The sequence below is a fragment of the Paralichthys olivaceus genome, chromosome 8, assembly GCF_024713975.1.
Source record: "Paralichthys olivaceus isolate ysfri-2021 chromosome 8, ASM2471397v2, whole genome shotgun sequence".
In the NCBI taxonomy this organism is placed as follows: Eukaryota; Metazoa; Chordata; class Actinopteri; order Pleuronectiformes; family Paralichthyidae; genus Paralichthys; species Paralichthys olivaceus.
In genome coordinates, this window is record NC_091100.1 from 6,150,148 (window position 1) to 6,177,165 (window position 27,018).

Here is a 27,018-nt window from a genome sequence, read left to right on the forward strand (position 1 = left end):
TATAATTTATTTTCGTGTCAGACTTGTGTTTGCACCAGTGGTCACAAGCTGCAGGTGGCGCGCGCAGGAGGGGGGCACACGTGAGCGCGCCTGCTCCACCTGGTCCAATCGCGTAAGAGGAAGCTGCCACAGTGAGCTCGTGCTGCGGCTGCTGGTGTCACAGTGTGTGTCTGTCTGTGTGTGTGAGAGTGTGTGTGTGTGCGCGTGTGTGTCCGGTCTGCAGCGACACACAACCTGCAACACAACACATCTTCTCCTCCTCATCAACCAACTCCAGCGGTGTCGGAGCGGATTACGTGTCCGGACCAGCCTTCCTCATCCCCCCGGTAAGTGGAGCAGGACGCAGCCGTGCGAGGGTGATCGACCCGCGGCTGTGACTCTGGAGAGGAGTCCCCCTGCAGCGTAGAGCGAGCTAAATCTCCTCTGCTGCTGTTTTTACTCATCTAAGGTTGGAGATAGGAAATATCCTGCAGTGCAGCTCCGCTCCTGAAGCACATCAGCGGAGTTGGAGGCCTGGATCTGTTGCTTTGCTCGTGGATGAAGGTGCAAACACAGGAAACAGCTGCTTGTTCTCTGCACTTTGGAGAACTTGTCTCGATCCATTCATTGCGGTTACTATGGTGACCAAGAATGTGGATAAATACAGATTAAAACAAGGATTTTCTGACCTTAAGTGTAAAATATGTTCTAGTTAGAGAGCTTTTCAAATTAGCAGACACTCTTATGTAATGTGATTATTTGTAGGACACTGAAGAAAATGAAACTGAATTAGATTGTCAAGATAAAAGTGCTACCAGGCTGTTACTGCACTAGTGACTTTAAGCTGTAGTAAAACTCTTAATTGTTTTATAGAACTATACTAATGTACACATATATCTCCAATTCTTACTTGTATACAGCCAAGGCAGTTTTTTTTGCAATTGACAGTTCCCTCGCCAGTTTTTATTATGTGGCAGTTTACCTAAAAGATCATTGTTTTATTCAAGAAAGTTGGAAAGCAAAAGTTCTAAAATTTAAACTTTTTAGCTGTTGTTTATCCACACAAAAAATATTCCGGGTAGGAAGCCTCTGATCGAAAATAAGTGACCAAATGTGGCTGTAGTTTTCCTTGCTTGGTGTGATTGATGGATTTAGATTGCCACAACATAAGTGTTGAGGTTCAGTATTTCTCGATTAAGACTTTTATTTTCCATTAAAGTGATTTCTGCAGTAAGAATCTCTGTGCAGTGCTGTGGTGGTTGTTGTGGATTCCTAACAGACCCTTTTACTTCAGCATGTGTGGCTTTATAACTCTGCCCCTGTTGGTTTTGTTCTGCACCCCAGACCCCGGCTTCCTTGGCTTTTGTACACTATTATCCGCGCTGAGATGAATTAGAGGGCAATCCATTCAAGTGTTGGGAACAATGCTCCCCGTGGAAAAAAAGAAGGAGCTCGGTGGGTCAGGTCAAGGGGGAGGGCGGTGTCACCCCCAGTTGCTGTGGAGGCCGAGAGTAACATGGAAAACTCAATTCTCTGACGTCACCGCGAGGAGGAAGATATTGGGGGGCTGGGGGGTGGGCCTGATTTATTTGTGTGGGAGCAGGGAGGAGCTGAATAGTTGTTGGCAACTTGGGTCAACTGAAGTGTTCTTTATTGCCCAAAAATCTGTCCTTGTCTTATAAATTCAATTTGAACCTGCAATGAAAAATGTCTGGAAGCAAAGAAATAAAGAAAAAGAAACCCTCCTTTGTGTTTCAATGAGGAAAAACAAGCCCAAAGACGAGGCAAAGAAATAAAAAAATACAAAATGACAATGTGACACCTCAGGGCTAAAACAACAACAGAATATTCCTCTCGAATGCTAAATATTGTTTTGAGGATTTATGCACCTTGCTCACTGGCACAGTCAGAGTGCGTAATGTGATCCGTGCCTGTAAGTGTTGTTTCGGTTGTGTACTCTTAATGAAGCCTGCTCTGTGCCCTTGGGCAAACACTTTTCCCCACTGCCATATAAACATGTTTGCATTCCCACCATGTTTCCGTGCTATTGTCTCCATGGCGACCCTGAGCACCTGCTTTATTTGTCACCTCCATACATTGTAATCACCTGCGTCCCACTCTGTTGCTTGAAGAAGGTTGTCGTGACAGTTCTGCGTTTCCGTGGCAGGCGTTGGTGTAAATCCGCACCAGGCCGAGGCTGTGAAGCCGAGACGCACCGGCAAAATTTGCCTGAAGCTGATCTTGGCACCAGGCTCGGATTGCTGAAGAAACAATTGGAGCTCAGAGTATAAGTGGTCGTGCTACAGGCCAGACACCGATCACTAGAACAAACGGGGGAAGACTCAAAGCTGTGTTTTTGATCTGTAGCCTGGCAGACAAAGTATCCCGTCACCTCCCATCCCTCCCTCCTGCTCGTCCTCACTGAGTGGGTTTGGTTTCAACTGGTTTACTTTTTCTCCTTTGTGTTTTTTATCAGGAGACTCGGTTTTGATAGCTGCTGTGTGTGATGGAAAATACTCTCGGTTTGCTGTGTTCTTCTGTGATCCCTCTTGTCAGGATAAGGCTGCCCATTGCTGAAATCCACTAAAATTGTATTTATAATTTAAATTTTAGTTCATGTATTAAGTTTAGCATTATTTCTGTGTCCACTGGATGAGTGTAATGCAAGTTTATTTATCCAGCAACATTCAGATATAATACAAATCAAAGTGTTTAACAAAGGAAAGATCTTAAGAAGACATTAAACTAAAGTCTATTAGACAATAAAACAAGACACCAAGGCCATAATAGAAGCATAAAGTAAGTTAAAACACTTAAAGGTCCAGTGTGTAAGATTTAGGTGAAAATTGAACGGGTTCTCTCTTGGCCCAGGTCCCATCCTTCCACCAAGTTCATGTGAAAGCATCAAATGATCTGCTGCTGACACCAACAACATTTTACTGAGTGAGATGTTGAAAACATTTTTTTTCTGCTTGGTCAGTTTTTAGGAGGATAAACAGATTTGTTGTTTGTTTGAATCAGATTCTAGGATCTTACAGTTGCAGGTTACAGCTCTCAGGCGTGATGTAACCGGTGTTACAGCGGAGATACATATTCATATTAGTCTTAGCTTGAACCCTTGTGAAGCCGGTTTAAACAGTCATTGACAGGTCAGGCTCGCGTGCTCTGCAAAGTGGCAGCTTTAATCTTTCAAATCTGAAAAACTTGTTTCAGACACAGGCTGTCATTAGCAGGTTTATGCTAAGCTTGGGGGATATGTTGTGTTGGGGGCGGCTGTACCTGCACATGGTCTTTACACAATCCTGCGCTCGCTGACTCTGCAGGTGTTTGATGCAACGTGAGGCTCAGTGACGAGACAGTTTACATTTTAGCTGTCAGCTTATTTTTGCATGTAAGTGAATCTCTATGTGTTTAGAATGGTTTAATGTGCAGTGATTATTTTTTATAGATTTCCTACACAAGTCTGTTTGAGATCAGTGTGTTAATAATTATAGATGAGGGTTTGTCAGGTAGATAAACACACTCACAGCTCATCTTAAATATATAGAAGCAAACCTTAGATAGATATTGTGAGTTTACTGAATTACCAATTTCTGTGACTCTTCTCTACTGTTATACTACATTGTAGAAGTTCCTTAGTATCTCATAATCCTCACTTAAGACCATAGTAGCTGCTGTTTGTGAAATAAACAACAAAACAAAAACAGTACAGTTGATATGTCGGCCATTTTCCTCTGACGTCCCCCTCGGGGGTGGGAAGCTCAAATATTATCAAAAGGAAATTCTTATCATATTTCACAACTTCCTGATTGATCAGTAACTGTGAAGACAATGTACGGTGACAATCTGGAGGAACACGGGATCATGGATCTGTCTAACATTGTCCCTTGATACTGTTGGAAAACGTGTTTAAATTCTTAAATACCAATGCACCTCTTGGACACATCGATTTATCCCCAAAGTAAAATGCTCTGGAATCAAGCTTGTGACCAAAATGCTTAACGTTCAATCCAAGGCTGAAGTCCTCCCTGAGCGTTAATGTGACAGAACGTTACCGACTTTACCAACATGTCTGAGTCCAGATGAAAAGACACCACAACATTTAACGTTATATAACGAGCTTGATTACAACCAGTGCATTTTACTTTCAGGCTCGAGTCAAAGAAGTGCGTTGATATTTCAGAATCACAACACCTTCCTTATCGTGTCATGTTACGGTCAACAAGGAAGTGGTTAAACGTTAGCTGTTGTCTGACAGTAGGAACAGCAGATCAGATATATTCTGATTTCCCTCCAGATGTTTCCTTCTAGCTGCTGATCAATTGGTGAAATAAAGCATCATATTAACTTCAATACATATGTGCATGAGAGAGGACTGTGGATTTTTACAGGCCGGTATTAATCCAATTTCATATTCTGAGATTTCATTTGGTACAATACTCTTGTGAACATAATAGCACCATTATTTCCAATAAGATAAGCTCAGTCATCAGACGATTGCGTGCAGCTAGTTGTTGCGACTCATTACAGAGGACTGAGAGTAAAGCAGCAGAACACTGTGTCAGAATGATATGTCGTTATAATTAATCAAACCTTTAAGTGACCCAAATAGCTGACTAAGTGTTTTTTTTACTTTCCAGACTTAAATACATAACCCAGAAACCCACATTTCTGTCATAAGACTTTTGTGGATAAATCTCAGGTTTTACCAATTAACAAAGCACAGACACTCCTCCACGGACCAGTGGAAACTTTAACTTTAACAACTATTAATTAACAGTAGATGTGACATATGGATCATCCAGTATTTCTCATTCTGCTAGAAAACAACGAGATGACATGGGGAAGAGGGGGAACAATCAAGGTCATCTATGCTGCATTTTGAATTAAAAGGCCTCACCTCCAGCTGACAGCTTTCCTCTCTTCTCTGCAGAGAGATGGAGCCTATTCATATCAGTGTTGATGAATTGTTCTCCGACAGTTTGCAGGTGGATTTAATTGCCAGAGTGAAGATCATGCGAGACTAAAATAATTCTTTAATCAATCTAAGATGACAGTGAACTTATTATAAAGTTGCATCTAATGTGTACGTGTAGCATTTTTGTTTTGACCTTGACCATAATTTTATCCAAGTAGATGAGAGTGCGATGAATGAACTTAATACATTTTTTTATTTCCCACTTGAAGATCTATCTTATCTTATATCACGTACGATGATAAAATTAGGCCGAGTGCATCCTCGTCTGACCCTGAGCAGATAAACCTGTGTTGAAACGCTCACTGTCTGTCAGGGTGGCAGGTTTAGTTTCACATGGCAGGAGGTTTTGGTGCTGTACCTTGACCGCATTACGAATTCATTCCTCACTCTGGACAAGTAGACCTGAGTGATAATCTACTTAAAAGTGATTTTGCAGATTTGAGAAAGAAGAAACTGTTTAGTTCTTGTTCGAGCCGCTTTAATCCTCAGTCCACTCTATCACACACGGCTGTTTGTTTTGGAGGCTGCTGGCCCGTACGTGCAGCCCATTTGTCATTAAGTAGGAATTAAGTGGATGTAGACTAATTGTTAATTTATTCAATCTGCAACTCCATCTTGAGGTTTGACACCTGCTGCACTGTTTCAATCAGAGGTCAATATTAAGGCCCCAAATAATGACTTACAACTGTCAACCAACTTCAACAGAAGCAGAGAGTAAAGAAGAACTTTGTTTGTGTCAAGGGAATAAGGCTGTTAGCTTCAACTCATTGATCTGCGAAGGTGAACATCACATGAGCTAATAAAGCGGAAGCGAAGAGCAAATTAATTGAAATGTGTCCACACTCTAGACTTTTGTGGGAACTGCTCCATAAGTTTCCTTTTTCAAATCTGTTCTGTGCATGTTGCTTCCTGCGCAATGGATATTTCTCTAAACCATAAGTTTACACAGGTGAGTGTCCGCCGGGTCTCACTGCATCACTGAGTGCAGGACGGCAGCAGTTCAGTTGGAGGAGAGGTTGCTTTATTCATGTTATATGAATAATTTAGTTTCTGCCAGGGTTCACTCAGAAAATAAAGGTACCAAGCGCTCAGTCTTTGAAAATATTTGACAAATCCAGGACTCCCTGAATAATCGGTTCCTTGTCTGCAGTGTTTCCGGACTAAACTTTTTCTGATGCGTTTTGTTCAAGGTTTTTGTTGCTAATACATAACCAGTGGCCTTTAGCTCACCAGATATCTGATGTTAAGTTGGTAACTGAAGCACAGTTTGTCTGGACTGTGAAAGGAGCAATTTATTTAAAGGTGTTAAAAAGACATGGACCATGTGGACAACATTATTCCAATAGTAACCTGATTGAGACAATAGTCTGAATAAGACACTGGCATGGAGACAGAGTTTTCCGATAACACCTGAATAAGGTCATACTTGGAATGAGCAATAATCAAATTAAGACATGTGCTTGTGTTGACATGTGTACGTCTTAGTTTGCATTGTAACGTCTTAGTAGAGTTTTTGCAGCATTTTGAGACATCGACGTTTGTACGACCCTTACCAACTGACGTCATCCGACTCTGCTCTCTGACATGTAAACCAGAATATGAATGGAATCCTCTATTAGCAGCAACTCCTGTAAAAATCATAATCCGATTTTTATGCACATGTTTTTAAACAACACTACATTTGACATGAGCGCACTTTTATGTAACGGAGCAGCTTAGTGATCCTGCTGCAGTCTGTCACCTCCTGTCACATCCATATGATGAGCTGCTGCAACAGACCACTGCCCAGAAAAGTGTGTGTGCGTGTGTGTGTGTGATGCAGAGAATGAGCTCAACTCTCTTTCTCTGTTTTGTTTCCTCTCCTTTGTGAAGAAACATGGAAATCAGAGAGATAACCCAGTGTTGAGAAGAGTGGACATTCTTCTGCAGTTCTGTCCGTGGACGTCAACAGAGAGCACGTACACTGAAGGGACAAATCTTAAGCTTAACATTCTCAACATTCTTTGGGGTTTGGACTGTTGGTCCGACAAAACAATTTGATGATGACACACTGGGATCAACTTGTGACCAATGTTTCGACGTTTTGCAGATTAAATGAATAAGAACTAAAGTTGTGAGTGGTTGAAGCCCTGTACCAAAATATTTGTGTGTCAGTTATGAGTGGGAAAGAAAATATGAAAATCCTGTCACTACCTGCCCCCTCCCCCCCTTTTGGACAAGTTTGGATCAAGGTGGTCAGAGGGAGCAAAAACAAACGGGTCTGACAGCGACGCCCCACTGAGCCCTACGCAAAACTCTCCGCTAACGAGCGTTCCCATGGCTATGATGATGGAGCACGATCGGTCAAATCCCCTGTGAACTCGCCTCTTTGCCCCTATGGTGTGGGTGAAAGACCCCCGCTCTGCAGGGGCTTCACTGACTTTAAGGAAATTGAACTGGAAGTTAGCGACAGGGGATTATTATAGCAGGCAGTGGCGCTTTGACCTTCAGCGTTACACAGTTGAGAGTTACAGGGGATTTTGTTTGTTTTGGAACTGACGGCTCCCTGGAATCATGGTGACAGTTACCTCCGGTTAACATCCTTTTCGGTTTTGCATCAAGGATTTTTATAGAACAAGATGCTGTCGGAAGTCTCTGTGCATCACCTGAAGTCTATTATGAAACTACAGTATGATGACGAACTAGAATAGCACCCAACAGAGTGCATACCTCCGCCAAGGTCTCCTTATGAAACCTAATTAAGATTTGGATCTGCATCAAATTGCACACTCACAAATAAATATCAACTTGCTGGTTCTTAGTCGACCAAGTGAATTAATCAGTTACTCAAGACAATAATATTTAAATGAATGATTTAAAATGTGAAACCCACAACAATAACCAGACCCAGTGGTGAGAATAACTGTAACCTGGCCTGGGTCCTGGTCTGAGTTTGGGCCCCCACTGTCAGGACGTGTTCTTTAGATTTATCGGAAGGGGGGCCCCACCCGCTCTGCTGCAGAAAACCGTTTTCATTCTTCATGTTAACTTTGACCTTTGTTAATTTGGGCGATGTGAGGGTGGGGTAGTCCCTGTCGGTAATGAAGACTGATGGGAGCGGGAACGCCTCAGGGTTGACAGCAGGTGAACCTTTAGATGAAGCCCCATCACGTCTGTGTTCGTTCACAGCAGCAGGTGGATGTGTGGAATCTGGAAGCTGTGTCTCTGCTTTCTGCCCCTCGGGGCGTCTCTGTGTTGTGTTACTAGAAGGTGTGTTTCCTCCTCTGCAAATCATGTTAGACAATGAAGTCCGTTACAGCTTTGTCCCCGTTTGAAATATAACCAATATAAATACTACAAATCGATCACTGTCGAGGAGATGATTCCTTTAACGATGCAGGACCTGGTGTGTGAGCAGGTTAGAGAAAGGTTTAATTACGAATACAATGCACTCAAGAAAATTACTTTACAGCACAAGCTTGTATTTTCAGTTTTAAAGGATTATTTCAGCATTTTGGGAAATATTCTTTAGTGCTTCCTTGATGGGAGTTGTACGCTTAACAAATAATAATGTGCTAATTCATTTTAAAAATAGGAAGCCCCAAATTCCTGCATAGCTGCGTTAGTGTAGCCACATTTTTAGCAGCACGGGTAGAGACGACTCGGTGTGAGGTCAGATGTTCTCACCGACTTATGAATTAGACATGAGTAACAGTGGGGTCCGGCTCTGAGGACGGGACAGCTGAGTGTGCAGGCCGTCTGTGATGTCGTCTTCTTTATTAATTAGTAATAAACTTTAGCTCTCATGTAGACAAGGCTGCTATGCTAACTAATGCGAGATTACAACTAATACATTCGTAAGCTGTGTAAGAGGTCAGGAGATTCAGGAAATCACCAGAATGTGGCTCTGTGGTGTTTGATATTCAGTTTTTTATTTAAGATAAAAAAAATGCCCTCTCTTTTCTTAATTCTGATATTTCATTTGAAACCAACTGATGTTCCTTAACGTGCTATCACCCACATGACCCTGCATGCTTCTGCTGTGTCTCCGGTTCTTTGTAAGAACGTCTCTTCGGGTCTTTGTTCAGACGGAGGAGTATCAGATCACTGTTCTGTGGCAGTGAGTGATGTGTTGTCCTGAAACACAACTAGCTTCCCTCCAACTGAGAGCAACAGCAACCATTAAAGAGAGAAAGGGGGAGGGTGGGCAGCTCAAGTAATTCTGTCCCTTCTATTAGCTTTAAACCTGCTCTGGGTTTTTCGTACTCATGTACCACATAATCAATAATCACTTAGAATAACAGATTATCCTGTGTTTATCCTCTGGTGTGCAGGAAAACTTCACTGGAAGATAGACACGGTTATGATTTGTGTTAATGTGGAAAAGAAATACTGTTTGCTGATGTATAATCAATACTTTTTTTAAGTATCTTAAGTGTATCATTGTGTATCAAATCAGATACTTAAGTTAGTATTAGTACCTACTTTTATTAAACTGTGTAGACAGTATACCCCCTGGTGTATCGCATGAAATTCAGCGAGATAGTGTTCTTGGAAATCACTCACAGGAAACGACTATAGCACAATATTTGGTATCATCTGCCAAAATATCTTCCAGCTACTTTGCTCACTTGACTTAAAAGTGAACATTTATTTTAATTGTGTAAGCGTCTTGTTTCACACATTCAGGACATTAAGGCACGATGAGCACCGAAGTCATGAACTCCTTCCTCCGCCACCTTTTTTATAAAATAGATTGGTGGCTCCTCCCCTCCAGCTGGATATACACTCAAGTTTTGGACCATTCTGAGTTTAACAGCCATGTACTCGTACAAACCACAGTAACTATGTTAAAACTGAGATAAGACTGTAACTGGACTTTGGGTCATAGGTCCGATCAGCAGTCATTGTCCTTATCTTAAAAAAAAAACTTTATCTAAAAAGACACTACATGAATGACCACTAATCTATCTGCAATAAATTTGGCTTGACACTATAAATACTGGCATTTTAGTCAGTTTCACTGTGTAGTTACTGCACTCATAATTGTCAGTGTTTATGCATCCATCAACTCAAAAAATGAGACACAGCATACAACGCTAGGATGTCCTGGTGCTTTAGGGTGTTATTCTAACTGTAGACCTAACCCATCGTTTCACGTAATTCCAAAATGTCCTGTCGACTGGTAATTAAAGTCTTGGTAGCAATAGAGAAAAAATTGCATATAGTACCTTTAACCTGCGAAGCTCCACTTCAGATTTTGCTATGAGGGAATAAAAGTTGTCGATTGTGTAATGTAACTTGTATGTGTAAGTCCTCTGACCATTATCCACTCCAGAGCCTGACTTCAAAGCCTTTTCAAAAATAGAAAACAATCATTGTGAGCCCCTTTGACTGGGGACCCCTTCTCTTTTGATCTGCTACACCCGTAATTTCCCCTAATGTCAGATTGTCCATGACAGTTTGCATGACTGCCTCCGTATAATCCTGTCCTATGTTGTATCTGTTGCTCTTGCAGCTCCATGGCCATCGCCGCCCTCTTCCCCCTGGGAGGTAACCTTCAAAGCACAGCGCTCAGCACAATGGATGACCAGCCGAGTGATGGAGACGGACAGAATCAAAGGACATGCTCCCTTCATTGTGACTAGATGAAGGGGACACCTTCGTCAGACTGATGCAGCTAAAAGAAAATTAACTAGTTGTCTGGATTTTGAGAAAGAGGACATACTGATCCGGTCGATTACGTTTGTGCACCACACTCTCTCAGCATAGAGCTCATGTGCTGACCGCCTTTCACTGTGATGCTGGTTATGAGTAGTCCATCCACTACCAATGAGCCCGAGAGCTGCAGCGGTGAGGGGAGCAGCTGCACCTCTTCCTCCATCACCACCTCTGAATCGTCCTCTATGTCTGGACACTCCACTCTACCTTCCCTCAGTGACACCCCGGACACCTCCAAGCACCAAGCTCCCCCTCCTCCTCCTCCTCCCCTGCCTCCCCCACCTCCGGGCGCTCCCCCTCCTCCGCCACCCCCAGCGACCACGTGCCACAATGCGAGGAAGAAGCGTCGCGTTCGGAGCTTCTTCTGGAAGCCGATCCCAGAGGAGAAGGTGCACGGTAAGCCCAACATCTGGACGCTGGCGGTGCGGCAGCAGCAGTACCAGATCGACGTTCGCTCAGTGGAGGAGCTGTTCGGGCAACAGGAGGAGGCGAGGGGCGTACGAGGGGCAACGGCGACCACTGGGACGTCAGCCGGTGTATCCAGATCCCGCTCATTCAAGGAGAGCAGCAAGGATGAGGTGAGTGATTGTCATGAGTCTGACACTGACCTCTAAAATAAGTGATGGAGGAGTTTGAGTTTTATACAACACACAGGCATCATGTTTTTGAGTTGTCCATCCGTCCCACTCTTGTGAACATGATATCTCAACAATGCCTTCAGGGATTTTATTCAAATTAGGTTCAAATGTTCAGTTTGATTTAAGGATGAACTGATTTAGATTTTGGTCAAAGGTCAAAGTTGCTGGGAACTCACAAAGCACAATTTTTCATTCAACCACAGTGCACGGTAGTTATAGATTTTATATTATTTTCAAGTTCAAAAAAAGTTTGCAATTATTCTCTATTTGCAAAAGTAGATCTGATTTTTCTGTTGAATGAAATATTCTGAGATTCACCTTCACCTCAGAATCAGTAAATATCCAAACCTGACTCTGCGACACCTACAAACCATTTGCACACATGTGCACTATGCTCTGGTCTCTTTAGATCCTGAATGCACCGCTGTTGGGATTCAAAGTCCCAGATTGATAACCACACAAAGCCACAGCACATCACTCCACTCTGCTCCTGCTATTATGTGAAATCCCTGCAGGGACACGTTATGTAACGGTGCTGAGTTACAGCTTTTTCTTTGAGAGTAAAATATGATTGTGTCCATAATGAACATGAAGATGTGCTTGCGTAATTGAGTACTCCTGGTGAGTAACACCTGAACTGTAAAGCAATACCTGTGTGAGGATACTCAAAAGTCTGTGCAATTTTCGTGGGACAGTTGTTACTAAACTCACCTGTGGGAGTAAGTAAAGACACAATCTCTGCACACAGAAGCATATCTCTGTTATCATCTATTAAATTGTCTTTGTGTATCTCGAGACTCATGTTTATTATTAGAGCTGAAGCTAATGATTGTCTTTATTTTGATTAATATCTTTTTTTAAAATCAAGAATAGTCAGGGAAAGTCACAAAATAACAAAATAAATGACAAGTTTCCAGAATGAAAGATTGGATTCTGTTTGCTTGCTTTAAAAAAACAAAAGTTTTCAATATAATGAGGAGAAAGAATATTGTATATTCTCACATTTAAGATGCTTCAAATTTAAGATGCTTTTTTCTAACCGACTTCAATGATTCTCCAGTTATCAAAGTTATTGTATTAAAGTAAATCACTTATGAATTATCATTTCAACACTATATTATTGTGCAGTATGTTATATTGGGGGAATGTTGATTCTTTTCTTCCACCTCAGCTGCACTTGCTGTAATTCCATCCACAGAAGTGTCTGATTGTTTCAAAGCTATAATTAGGTCTTGTGACGGAGCCTTTTTAAAAATGTACGTGCTGTACAGTACAAGCCTTTGTTAATGAAGGAGCAGTGAAGTGCACGTGGCCACGTGGAATTTCTATATCCCACAGGGTGACGCTGGGTGTTGGGTGGGGCGGTGGGTGTTTGTTCCTGTTTCAAGCTCATCAGAGCTACAGCGAAATGACTTATGGTCTCTTTCGTTTGTTTTCAGATCAGCATTCTTGATTCCAAGAGAGGGATGAATATTGGCATTTTCCTGAAGCAGTTCAAGAAGTAAGTTATTATAAGTTGTAAAGCTCCGTGGAATATGTACTCATGGAACACAAATTAAAGGAAACACCAATGTTGAGTGTTTGGTGGTTCTGACTGACCCTGAACACGTCAGTGGCGTTTTGAAGGGCCGACACACAGAATCAAACAACCAGTCACACCCACATTCACACTCATGGTCAATTTAGTGTCTGAGTACGACTGAGTACGAGTAGAAAACCCACACGACCACGGGAGGGAACCTGGGAAAGAACTGGGATTCAAACCAAGGACCTTTTTGCTGTGAGGTGACAGTTCTAACCACTGCATCACTGTGCTGCCTGGTAGAATTATTATCTCTAAAATAAGACAAACGTTTCGTCAGTTCCACACAATGAAAGGTGTTATGGGTAACTGTGGGCTTGCAGGGGAGCTGCCAGAACATATTCCACACACTGTGGTGGAGATTCTGCCGTTAAGGGCTATAAAATAACCAGTCAGCAGGAAAAAGTGTTTCGTTCTGAACAGACACATTCAAGGGCAAAGTGACAAGGCAGCCTGTGTGAGAGAGGGGGGAGATGTGGGCGCACACTTTGAGACAGTGTCACCTGGAAGGCGTTGGAGAGAAGTTCAGACCCTGACCTCCACACAGCTGGTCAGACACAGTGGGTAAACATGTCCCTTTGCCAGGTTTGGAAAGTTGCTGCAAACATCGCTCTCAAATCCAACGTCCGCTAGCACACTGAGTGGTTTAAGTTAGGTGATTTGTTTTGCATGTTTTTATCACACTGTAGATGAATAGAAAGACCCTGAGCATTAATATGATGGACACTGTTAAATTAGGGTTAGGGCTCTATTTTCTAACATCTTCATTAATTTCCTGGGGAATAATTTGTGGATCTTGATTTAAAAAATCAGGCATGTTCACTGGACTGATATCTGAGTTTTTAGAAATTTGGTGCAGCTTGATTGAATTTAGAGGGACTGCTGGTGACTGTGCATTTGGATTAACATCTGTGCTCTGTATGGAAGCATGTACATTCATTGTGTTGTGTTGTGTAGTCCCCTGTGTGCATATACAGTATACTGTTTCACTGAGAGGAATATAATGAAACTGAGGGTTGTTGTGTAACTGGTTTAGAGATGTTGTGCTGCAGAGCCTGAGGCTGTGAATGAGGATTACTGCTACTGAAGGAAGGAGGTGACGTTAGTACTGAGGAGAGAGATGGATTTGATAGATTTGGACATTATGAGGAGGTCAATGAGCTGATTAACCTTTTGTTTCTTCATCACGCAGTTGGATAACAAACATTTTGGGGATAATGGATCCCAGTGTCATTTGATATCAGGGAACACAACATATTTACAGTATAAGAGAGAGGTTTTCACTGTGGTTTCTCATGTTGTACATTTTAATATAGTGTTTTAAGCTGGTTCACTCTGCAGTCCCGACACTGATGTTATCTTGCAAACTCTTTGTGTTTTACTGCTTCATTAAAAACCTTCATAAGTGAAAGAGATTAGGGTCAAAATCTGTGTCAGTCGTTCTAATAAGCTTTCTCAGCTCCATTGTTTTTGTAATTAATTGGTTCAGGATATCTGGAGGTGTGCTCGGCCAGACTGGAACAATGCGACGCATAACCAGTCTGAAGTAAAGTACGAAAAGTGTGTTAGGTGTCTGATTACATGTCTGTGCATTTGCATGGCTCTCCACTTAATTTCAATGAAATTTGACTGTCAAGCTATTCTCTGTGAGGAGATAGTATGAACAGGGACATCAGTCACTTTCATTTTGACTTCAAAGCTAGTTTGTGTTCATCCTCTGTGTTATATTATCTCCACATATTATCCCAGCTCTCTAACAAGAGTTTAGATGCACTTAAAATCAGTTTCCATGACAGAATTTCTATGTACGGAACTTAACTCTATAAAGTTTTATAGAGTTCTGTAATTCTCCAGTTGGAGTTAAAAGATGGAGAAACCTCTAATTACAGAACCTTCTTTTACCCGTCAGTAATAATTTGATTGTTTTCTTTGATTTATACACATTTAATTCAAAGTACTTGATTTGTACCTCAAGGAATTTGCAAATTAAAGTACGTGAACATGCAGACACTTCATTTGAACACAAGAACAATCAAAACAAATATTATAAAGTGTTGAAGTACAGAAGGATTTTCAACAGTGGCTAATCAAAAAGACACAAACTATGTTTTTAAACAGGGAGTTTATGACACAAGGTAAACTAAACCAAGCGATACTTACAACTTAATTGGCTTCTGGAATAAAATCTGACTTCCTTCTACACACAGATGAGAACAAAAGAGATTTTATTAGAGATGTTCATATCTCTGATGCCCATTTCCTGTCTCCTATCTCTAGTTTTCATGCAATACCGGTTTGCAATTCTATACTTCCAGATACTATACCAGCATACACAGTATTAACCCTGGCCTGCACCAAAACCCACAGGATAGGGAGGGAACAAAACTATGAACCTATAAACTGTGGCCCTGAGAGTTGAATGAGCATGAGTGAACAGATTATAAGCCTCATAAAGGTGTTATAAATTACTGGGTGGCATCATGTTGTGCGGTGTATGATTACTGAAGTCTTTTTTTATTGCAGTGATGCAGTCAGGTGTTGTGTTGCAGAGCTACAGACCCGAATATGTGATGAATCAGTGTGAAAGTGGAAGTAACAAGATGTGACTGATAAATAGGTGATGAATTCATTTGAGAAATTGAGTTTACAAGGCTATAAAAATCTGTATGTTCTTTTATTATCGTCCATAACGTTGTCTTTGTCAGTATTTTTGGTTTGGTAATGAAACTAAGCTGGACAGGAACATATATCTCTCTCTCTCTCTCTGTGCAGAACAGGTGCATTTATTGCCTTTGTAAACACAGGGGAGGAAGCCAATAAAAGATAGCACCTGTGCTATTCATCATGGAACCTGATTGAAATGAGCTCATCTGATTTCCAGGTCCAACCGTTCTATTGTTGAAGACATTCGACGAGGAGAAGGGAAGATTTATGGGGCGGAGCTGCTGAAAGACCTGCTGAAGCTGCTTCCGGAGGTGGAGGAGGTCTGTGTTTGACCATTTATATTTGTGCATGTGGGTGACGCCTTGAACAAAATCTGATGACGAATGCCGTTTTAATAAAGTGATGACAAAAGACAGTTTATATGGACTGTAGACTCTAGAGTCTAAAGCTTCCCCTGTCTCTTTGTTTTCTCCACAGATCAAGAAGCTGCAGATGTTCAAAGGCGACCCGGACAAGCTGACGCTGGTCGATTCCTTTATGTTCCTCCTGATCCAGGTGCCACGGTGAGTTGATTTTTGTGGTGGAGCTTCTGTCAAGCGGAAATGTGGAATCACTGCTTTGACAGTCGTTGAAAGAGGGAGGGTGTGCGCTGATATTTCACCCTGTTTTTGACCCTACCTGCAAAGATTAAAGTTCTGCTGCTGCAAACCTCTTTTGATATTTTCTGGAAAGGACTAATCTTAATCCCCTCACATTGCCTTTTCTCCAGCAGCACGGGGTTTTAACGAAGCAATTATACTTGTGTTAGCAGTCTCGTTGCGAGGCCGTCAATACTGGGGTTGTGTTATGGAGAAATAAGGGAATGATTGTCTGGACTCACACATGGGTATAAACAGCCTGTGTCTACGGAAACTATGAAAGAAAAGAAAACCCACCAAAGCAAAAACGTTTCTAGCTCTCTGTGGAACCATCCCAGATTCAACCTGTGCTCTGCTCTGTTTCCGACAGGTACGAGGTCCGGATCGAGGCCATGGTCCTGTGTGAAGAGTTTGTCCCTTCCTGTGCTGTGATGAGCCACGAGATCGATGCCGTCCGCGTCGCTACTAAAGGTGACGACACGCGAGCTCCGTCTCCCTCGTACAGCTCAGTCACTCGGGGCAGGTGACCCAGATATTTGAGCTGTCAGAGGCAGTAAACAAAAAGTAGGAATGTGTCACCTGAGATCCAGTGATGAGGTGTCACAGTGGAAAGAGAAGGCTGTGTCATCGTAGCACTGAAATGATGCTCCGACAGACATGATGTCAATGTTGTCTTTTTCTTTTTTTCCCGTGCTTTGAATTTTGAACTGTACTAGAAATGATTACAACCTTGAAACCAGAAATTAAGCCAGAATGTGAACACTGGCATCTTGAATCGATGACATCATGTGGAGCCAGAGTCAGTCTTATAACTAAATGAAACCAAAGTCACCAGGAGAATGAACTCTTAAACAAACATCCGTGTGATGAGACCTACTTAAAATGACAGAAACCATCTGTGAGAAAAATGTCCCAGGGTCATTTCAGCTGAGTCTCGCTGTCCTGCCTCTCTGGGCTTTATTGGATTTTTCTTAAACTTTCCCTTCTACAGCACAATTACTTTCTCACTGCATTGCAGGGCTCTCAGTGCAACACTGCATAACGTCAATTACGTCGAACTTGTGTGACACCATTTAAGTGAAGGTGATCAAAATCCAGAAGTAATTTAACTACATTTGAAATAGGCTGTCATTATTACAACACTTTGTTGTGTTGTGAATGAAATAAAAGAATGTGTGCTGTGCTGCTACGATCTGCTCTGGATCCTCTAATTGAGTCTGTATTGATGTCTTCCTGTAGAGCTGATGGGCTGTGAGGAGCTTCATGCCATCCTTCATCTGGTGCTGCAGGCCGGGAACATCATGAATGCTGTGAGGTCATTTTATCCTGTCGTACATAAACACTGTCATCTGTACAGTTTACATGTTCACTATTTTTGGTCTTCTCCTGATTGTCAAGTTGAAAATAAAGAATATAACCAAAATGTTCCTCTCATTTTCTCATCATGCTTTTGTGACACCTCTCCATTGTTCCTCTGTGATCCTCAGGGTGGATACGCAGGAAACGCTGTGGGATTCAAACTCTCCTCTCTCCTCTCATTGGCTGACACCAAGGCCAACAAGCCGGGGATGAACCTGCTGCACTTTGTCGCCATGGTAAGTTAAAGCTGCACTTCAACAATATGATGCACACAACACCATTAGGGCCTGTACCATCTTGTCATGTAATCCAATACAAGACTGCAAAATAGAGCTATGGAGATTACCATGGAGTTAAATCAACACTTGGACTATTGTGCCAGCTGGAAATGTGATGTTTAGCTTCACACATTTGCTGAGGTTGCAGGTTTACTTGTTAGGGGGCATTAACTTAAACCTCCATTGTATTACGAGCATTAAATAGACAACACACAAATTACACAGGGTTTACAAAGCCACAGATCAACTAGTTCAACCAGTCACAACTCCCAAAATAAAATGGAGCTGGAAAATAAGGAGGGAAATGCAGGTTAGTTAGTTTTCTATAAATCTTACACAACAGTGGTGCTTGAGATAAACAGTGACCAAACACCAAGAGTACAGCGGGCAGGTGGACAGCAGATGGTGACAGGAAACAGAAAAGAGCCAAGAGTGGTCGGCTCAGGCTCTTACATAACCAAACAAAGAGCAGTACCTCACACAGCCGTTACGTCGCTTTACCTTGTACAGTAACAAAGAAATCTGGTTATAAGCTGTGCAATGTGTCTCCTCTCACAGGAGGCAAAGAAAAAAGACGAGAAGCTGCTCAAGTTTCCAGAGAAACTTCAGGATGTTCAGAGTGCGGCCAGGTAAACAAAGTCTTTAACGTTATACCTTCAACAATATTGGGCGATGCACATGAAAGAAACACCATCAGTGACGTGTAAAAACATCAAATAATGACATAAATGGCAGTTAAACGTCCTCCAGACATGTCCCTCCTGCTGACGTCTAACTTCACATCATGTCGAGAGTGGGATTATAGAGGCTGTCGGGCTCAGTCAGCCTCACAAGGTCATCTCTGCGTGGCGTCAGTACAGCTCCTGCACCAAGATTTCTCCTCCCTCCCTCCCTTCCTCTCTCCCTCCCTCAGGATGTGTTCACGCATTTCTCTCAGTGGCCATGTTTTCACATTGAACAGATGACAGTCTGACAGTGTTGTCAGCAGAATGATGTCACACGTTGTCACACTCACTAGTTCTACACAGACAATTTGCAGACAGGAACAGGATTTTTATGAATAATCCTTTGTATTATTCTCCTGTAGAATCTCAGTGGAAAACATCGAGGTGGAGTTTTCTTCTTTATATGTTCGGATTAAATCTCTGGAGGAAAAGGTTCAAGGAGATCAGGAGCTGCTGCAGCAGCTGGAGCCGTTTCTGCAGGTGAAGCAGCAACACGCACGCACACACACACACACACACACACACACACACACACACACACACACACACACACACGCACACACACACACACACACACACACAGGAAGTTGGATCCAGGCCACCGAACATCTCTGCAGCTGCTGACTCAAGCGTTAAAGATGATATCATCCATGAAAGTGGATGAAACATTTTATAAATTTGAAAATGTGTTACAGAGTTCAGCACAGACTCTTCAGGACCTGAAGAGACGCAGGCTGGAGCTGCGTAAAGAGGGAAACACTCTCATCGATTTCTTTTGCGAGGACAAGGACACGTTCAAGCTGGACGAGTGCTTCCGCATCTTTCAAGACTTCTGCATTAAGTTCAAGAAAGCCGTTAAGGTCAGTTTGGTTCAAATATTAATTAGAAGGTGTATTACCTACTTTGAAAGGTGAGCTCTGGGAACATGGCATCATTTATATTTTTGTTAGCCTGACTCTACATTATCTCCCCTTTATGTTTCTCTCAGGACAACTCCGATCGCGAGGTGAAGGAAGCGGCCAGACAGCGTCGTCTGAGAGAGCTGGAGGAAAAGCGCTTTGCGTGGTCGGGTGCGGATCAAAGCGGAGGATTCGGTCGCAGCAGCAGCGAGAACGATGTGGAAATGCTCAACAAGGAAGGCCTCCTGGATTTCTTCCAGCAGAGGTCTCAGAGTCCACACACCCCGCTGGGACGCTCTGCCAGCGCCCGCCGCCACCGTCATACCATGACCTCCATAGCTGATCGTGAACTCCAGGGATACCTTGAGCTGTTTGGCGGCGCCGGGAATCCCACTGACTGTTCCAAGTTTAACAGCCTACCTCGGTCGGGCCGCCCCATGCAGCGGAGGACGACCCCGTGGATCTCAGCGCAGGATGACAACCGGGAGTTAGGCTGCGACAGACAGGCGACGTCTCCATGTGCACAAACTGAACCCATCAGCCCACTGGCCAGGTTTTCCTCTTCTGGGTTAAATGATAACGAGGAACCACACAACAACAACAATCATTACTCGTCTGTATCTGAAGGCAGCGCTCTGCCTCGATCCTTTTGCGTCTTTCAAAAGCCCAACCCAACAATTAGCAGCCACATGAACGTTAGCTTGGAGAAGCACACTTTAGTCCGAGGTCCTCAAGCCTTCGACCTACCTACTCCAGACAACAACAGTAATCACATGCACTTTGTCAATCAGGGGGATTTAGTGGTGACAGATTTGGAAAAGGAGAGACGGATACCCCCCAAGAGTCTGGACAACTTTCCAGGTGATAAACTTTTAGACAGAGGAGCAGATCCCAAGGAAGCGTGGGAAAATAAAATGGATCCTCCCACACAGGCCGGGTCCTCTCCTGAACGAGAGAAAGAAGAAGAGGACAACAGCACAGTTTCCTCTACAACCTGCGATACACCCCTCCCACTCGATACCTCACTATCCAATAGGAAGCCAGTGTTTTACATACTCGACTGCACAGAGACAGACTGTTCCGTCGCTCTGGATTACTCTGAGGCTGAAAGCCCGTCTCTAACTAAAGAGGGGCGTCATTTCAGAACGACGGACTGTAACAAAGACCAGGAGAGCCAACGAGATCCAAGGTGTCTCTCCTCGAATCTAGAGTCTCCCAACAACCAGTCCGTTTCCACCAATGAGCGTTCAGCGCCAAAATCTGTGGACGCAACATCCATGACGCCGTCTGTGACAACGGAGGAGTGGGACACGGAGAGCTGTGACACCGCCGAGGGAAAACAAGGTGCAGAGAAAGATGCAGAGAGCAACAGAAAACTGGTGCTTGCAAAGAGTAAAGCCAACAAAGCAGCAAAAATCGGTGGAGGTCGCGGAGTACGAACGCTCACCAGCAGCGAGAACCAGGGCATGAGGAAAGTCGTGCCCATTAGCAAGCCCACGAGGACGAGTAGCAGCAAGTGCCCAGAGAGAACTTTGGTGAATGAGAGCGGGGAGTCACGGCGTCCTCTCCGGGACCAGAGCACGCCAGCGAGAGGAAGGAGCGAGAAGACGACGCGACCTCCTCGACACTCCAGTCTGCCGCCCGATGAGACAACAGCTCAGAGGGGAAGCAGCCTCTCCAGTGGCATTTCAAGGTGGGCACGCAATGCGATGCCAAGGAAGGCCTCCATCCACAAGCCGAGCGCCAAACCGCTGAGGAACATCCCCAAGCCTGCTCCTGAGGAGAAAATGTGCCGCTCCACGATGAGAGCCTTGGCCCAGGCTCAAGCTCAGGCTCAGGCTCAGGCACAGGCGCAGGGCGGAGCTTCATCCGACAACAGCAGCTTGCACGCGCTCAGCGTAAAGAACCCCTCTGATCTCCCCGGCTTCGCCCGTAACACTGTAGCTTCGTCCTCCAGAACCAAGAAAGACCTGGGCCCCCCGTCCGTCCCCTCCACGCCGTCTCGCAGCCCCTCCCTCCTGGGTCGACAGCCCTCCTCCGTGAAGCAGAACAAGTTGACTCCCGCGGTTCACACCGGGGAGGAACCGCCGCACGGGACAAACCTGCGGCGAGTGCAAAGCGTGAAGGCCACCAGTCGGCGCTCCTATCGCAGCGAGACCCCGCCTCCATCACGCGAGGACAATCGTACGAGTAGCTTTTCTGAAAAGTCGCTGATGACACCGAGCAGGAGCACGAAGCCGAGCTGGAAATAAAAACACGCCCAGCGGAGACTTTCCCCCCTGAGCTCCATTTAAATTCATCTCCAGAGCTGACGTCTCGTTTCATTGAATGCAACGATCTCACCTTGTAGCTTCGTACAAGACAGTTTACGAATTGCAAAGAGCAAGATGCAATGAACTCCACCATTTTGTTCTTTCTCAACTTCCTTTTTTTTCTGAGGGGTGGGGGGGGGGTATTAACTTAACTGACAAACGGCAAGTTGGTGTTTTTACCCAGGAGCCTCTTTGCCTGCTTAGCCGTCTGCATCCTGTCTGTGTTAGTGTCTGTGATGATGTTGAACATTATTGTTATGCTGCTAATTCGCTCTGACAGTTTGAACCTGAGCTTCAGTGTCTTTTGATTCAGGGTTTTCAGATTTCGTTGAACTTTTACTTCGCTGCTGTAAACGGCGACTTTCAGTTTTATCGTTTTTTCGTTTCCTTCGCTCGATACCTCAGTTCAGAACTTGCAGTGGCCTTGAACCAGCAGGCGAAGTAGAATATATTCTTTGGTTCTGCATGAGAAAGATGTAGACGAATTCTGATCATAACAGAAATATAACTTTTTACAAATTCCTGGTATATATACGATAAATATATATATATATATATAAAGTCACAGATTATATGCCCACAGTGTGTTGTACCTCTCGTACCTCGTGTCAGTAGTTTGTAAATGTCATAGAACTCCTCCATATTATCATGGAGTAGATGTGCACGTAGGAGATTCTTCCTATATACTGTAGGTAATACACGACGCTAATGCTCTGAAAGAAAAGCATTGAATGCATCTGAAACAACACGTTCACGTGATCTGATGTTTCTTCTGTGAATGTAGTCGGATCATGTTTTCTCCAGGTCTGCACATTTCCTGGTGAAGTTAAACTGAACGTTAGTTTTGACTGCTCATAATGTAGCTCTGCACCAGTGATCACACACACACACACATGGTTAGACATCAGGTAAAAAACGAATACAAACACACAACTGCTGCTCTGGACGTGTTTTCTGAATCCTCAAATATTCTTCCAACCTTGTCAGAATTTCAACTATAGAATTTATTTTCAGTGCTCGTTTTAAAAATCTTGAAGCTCTCAGAAACACAACAACAGAAAGAAAAACTCTCTTTCTCTCATTGGAAATAAATTTCACTATGTCACCATTTAGTTTATTTTGGTCCACAAAAAAAAAAAAGAAAAGATTTTTAACAAACAGGAGGCACAATTATTGAAATCTTCATGAAAATGCTGAGTATGAATAAATACTTTATTTAGCACATTTCAAAACAACAAATAAAAAAAAAGTATACAAAATAAAAAACAATAAGGCTTTCTGGTAGAAATGCATTCTGAGGTACTTCTACTATCATAAGAAATATATTTTAAATAAAGATAAAATCTGGACATCGAAAGCAATTTTTTCTTCTTTTGTTGTACAAAAACAGCACAACATGATTTCTAGCTGCCTGGATAGAAAATATAGTTTCATTGTGAGATCGGCCTTAAGATTGATTTTATTTCCACCTGATGGTTTGGACAGTTTTTGAGAATTCTTGGAAAAAAATCCTTCAAAGAAGCAGTTTGTGTTTTCAAAGATCACAAGTTATTTATTTTCCAGGATTTTTCTGTTAAATGCTTTGTGACATAAAAGTCAGCAACTGGTCTAAGTCCCGCCCCCATCGACCATTCCACACCTCTTGCCTTTCAACCTGCATCGTGCCATTAGCCTCGATGGCGACAAAATTCACAACAGCGCATTGCCTTAAAGCTTGTGATGTAGCCGAGCCGTCACCAGTAGAACTTCCTCGATTGTAAAAAAAAAAGAAAAAAAAAGGAGAGTGGAAACTTTCCTCCATCACATGGAACTCAAACAGTGACTCACTTTGTAAATAATGTAAAGATAATAGTATTTTTCTGACTTTCAACATGTTTACATAGCATTAAAAAAAAAAGAAGGGTAACAGAGTGAAGTGAAGAGTGTGAGAGTTCACAGATATTTTTTGAATCAGATGATGGAGCGTCCTGGCTGCAGGGTGTGGCGGACCCGCTGTGGGTTTCTTCCTCTTCCTTGTTCCCTGTGAATCAAGTGGAGGAAGCGATGACACAGGAGAGTCAGTGTGTGTCCAACTATAGACACACGTCTGTTTACAAGGTTTTAATTGTGAGAATCAACTTTTCTTTCATTGAGATTAAAGACTAAAGGACGCGTCAACTATTATAAAACTTGAGCTGCATTCTCTTACATCATTTACACGTTCCGTCGGCGCTCTCTTCTTCCCCATGCTTCCTCCTTTGTGTCTCCTCCTGCTGACTGTTTAACGGCCCCGGGCGTTACAATGGCTGCCCTTTACATTATGCCACCATTATACCACAGAGGCCTGCAGCAGTAGAGCTGCCGTGGAATTTGAATACGTATTTGCCCTTTTCATCCACTTCCTTGTTAACGGGGTGATCACCATGGAAACAGGGCAAACACCAATTACCAATACGGGGTATGACCCTGTAAAGGACAAAAAAAAAGGTTGGTGTTGTCCACAAACTTTTGTCACGCTAAACAGTTGATCACTACATTTGACTTTATTTTCATTATTTAGAGAATATGTTTTTATATCATCTTTATATTAGTTCTCATACGTTTCCCCTCAATCTATCTTTCACCAAATGATCAATCTGTCTTGTTGTGGCATTTATTTTCCCAAGTTGTCTGAGGAACCAGATGTTGTTCAGCTGTTGTGATTATTTATGACCGGTGGATTAAACCTGTAGGTGCTGCTCTGCTCTGTGTCGTCTTCTACAGTCTGAATAAACCATCCACTGATCAGCTGGGCCACAGATCTGCAAATCTTAATGTTGTTAACTCTGTTCCACTTCATGTCTCTGATGACGGCAAAGAATGAAATAAAATCACATGTTGCTGTGTAAACTGAAAACTAGTTCCTGGTGTTTCTTTAGACTCTGTTTTAAGGATCAATGTAGACTGATTCAACCTTTATTACCTCAACCAAGTTTCACCTGAGCCAGTTTGTTTTTTAATTGTTAACAGAATTACACAAAACTTACTTAATGGATTTCAACCAAACAGAGAGAGAGAGATGGGGCCTGAGCCTGAGGACAAAACTTTATATTTAGTTATGGACCAAGTGGCAGATCCAGAAATGTTTTAAAGGAATCAGATCATTTCCTTTTTTCTTTTTACTTTAAGAACCAATCTATTGTGATTGTCTGGCCTTTGCGGAGATGTACACTTTACTGCAATTACATTCGAAGATGATTTCGACAGATGTTTTTAGAAAATATTTTAAGAAAGACGAAGATCCATTTTGATCTAAGATGAATTTGCAGTCATTACAACATACAAGCAAACGATGAAATCATTCTCACTTGTCCCTTTAAACCACCAGAGAGCAGCAGAGTGTCTCAGTTGATTCTCAGCAACAGAGAAAATCACATTGCTCAATACTTTTTATTCATAACGTTTGTATCAGTAAGTTTTAGCTGCTGTTCTGGAAATAAACTGGGAATAAACTCACACAAACAAAATATCACAGAACTGTAATACAGCAGCAACATCGATGATCATTTCTCAAATTTCAACATCTTAGAAGTAATTTTTTGTATATTGTTATATTCTATAATGAAATATCTTCATAACTTATGTGTTTTTTGTTGAGAACTATTCAGTGTCTTTGTAATTTCTCCATGTCAGGTGCATTTTGTCTTTATTTTTTATATAAGAAACAGTTGAAGTGTCACAATTTTACGTTGCATAAAAAATATAATTAATTTGTCTGCATTTGTGTTATTAATCACAGTCACTTGGTTCATTATTATTATTATTCATTTTATGAAGAACTTTCAATATTAATATCTACACACATCTCATTGCAGACAGGGAGCTCAGGACCACAGTTGTTGTTTTTCTCCTGTTTGCCTGCAGAGGGCGCCCTTGAGGTTCCTTTAGCTCATGGGGAAAAGAAAAACTGTTGAACTTTCATCTGAATTTACATTAAACATTTTAAATAAAGTCAGATGTGTATTGTACTAACAAGACACATATGTTATAACATATGTTACAATATTCAGAATGAATCTAATACCACACACACGGTGCTGATTGTCCTGTTTAGCTGTGATCCACATGGTCTCGTCCTGCAGAGTTTGGGTCACTGCAGAAAACAAAGTATTAAATGGCTTCAGATGTCAAATGGCTCGTGACTCGCCACGTTAATCTCCAGATCAAAGTCACTGGAGCCATGTGTGAGGGATTATGTTCCTCTCAATCCCTCTTTATCCTGCAGCTCAGTCTAACACCTGAAGAGGAGGATCTCTGCTTTCACTCTGCTGCTCCTCCTGCTGCAGGTCCTGACTGCTCCTCTCTCACAGCAGCAGTCTGTGTTTCTGATTTATTGCATGTGTGTGTGTGTGTGTGTGTGTGGATAAAACATCAGGCTGGAGGATGTTCTGCTGCTCGTCACGTCCGTCATGAACCACTGGGATTAACCACGACAGTGTTCCTGCACAGGAGTGAGTTACAACGTCTTTAGTGATTTTCAGTGTTTGTTGGTGTTAGAATTTAAAAGCACATCTTCCCTCTGGTCAGTTTGAAATCCTCCATCACTGATTGTTCAGATATGTTTTGTTGATTTTCTCTGACATCAAATACACACAAGCAAAAAAAAAAACAATATTGCAAAAGAAAAATATGAATCCAGAGTTCCTGTGAGTTGATTCTTCAAATATACGTTTTACCACCAGGGGACAGTCCACACTGTTTTTCCCACAGTGTCCTGGTGATGACCTCACGACTGACTGACTGTCTCCCTGCATCACTGTGACCTTTAACAAACACATGCACGTACAGCAGCTGAACACCACGGCCTCCGCAGCTCATCACCAGCAGGCCTGGGTCTCATAGAGTCACTCTACTACAGCCACAGGGGTGATCAGTGTCAGATTAACAGAGGAGTGCTGAGATTAACACACAGTGTAAACACCACCACGAGTTTGTGGTCCACGCAGAGGAAGAGGGTTTAGTGTGAGTTAAAGACGGAAACAAATGTAAATGAATTGTCAGCGTGCAGGAGAGGAAGAGTTTTCTCTGACAGCTGATTGTTGATTTCCTTCTGTCTTCAGATCTACATGACGTGAACACGTGATGAAACTCAAACCTCTGAACAGAGACGACACTGAAGCAGAGATGGGGTGAGAGACACGTTTCACGCACTGTGTTGACTGACTTCCTTTCCAGGTCACAATGAAATCCTTACCTCTGCCTTTACACATTGCTTTGTGATAATCGACTATTTGCTGTAATTACACAT

At 42.7% G+C, this 27,018-nt stretch overlaps 1 protein-coding gene across 1 annotated transcript; it reads left to right on the forward strand.

Moving 5' to 3' along the window:
• Positions 1-100: 100 nt before the first annotated feature.
• fhdc1 (FH2 domain containing 1) lies at positions 101-24,627 on the forward strand. The gene is made up of 12 exons (XM_069530195.1): positions 101-326; positions 10,455-11,235; positions 12,735-12,796; positions 15,759-15,861; positions 16,019-16,104; positions 16,550-16,650; positions 17,419-17,489; positions 17,667-17,774; positions 18,375-18,445; positions 18,904-19,021; positions 19,237-19,401; positions 19,530-24,627. Exons 2-12 carry the CDS (start codon positions 10,738-10,740, stop codon positions 21,690-21,692), a joined length of 3,546 nt encoding a protein of 1,181 aa, XP_069386296.1. The 5' UTR covers positions 101-326; positions 10,455-10,737; the 3' UTR covers positions 21,693-24,627.
• Positions 24,628-27,018: the final 2,391 nt, after the last annotated feature.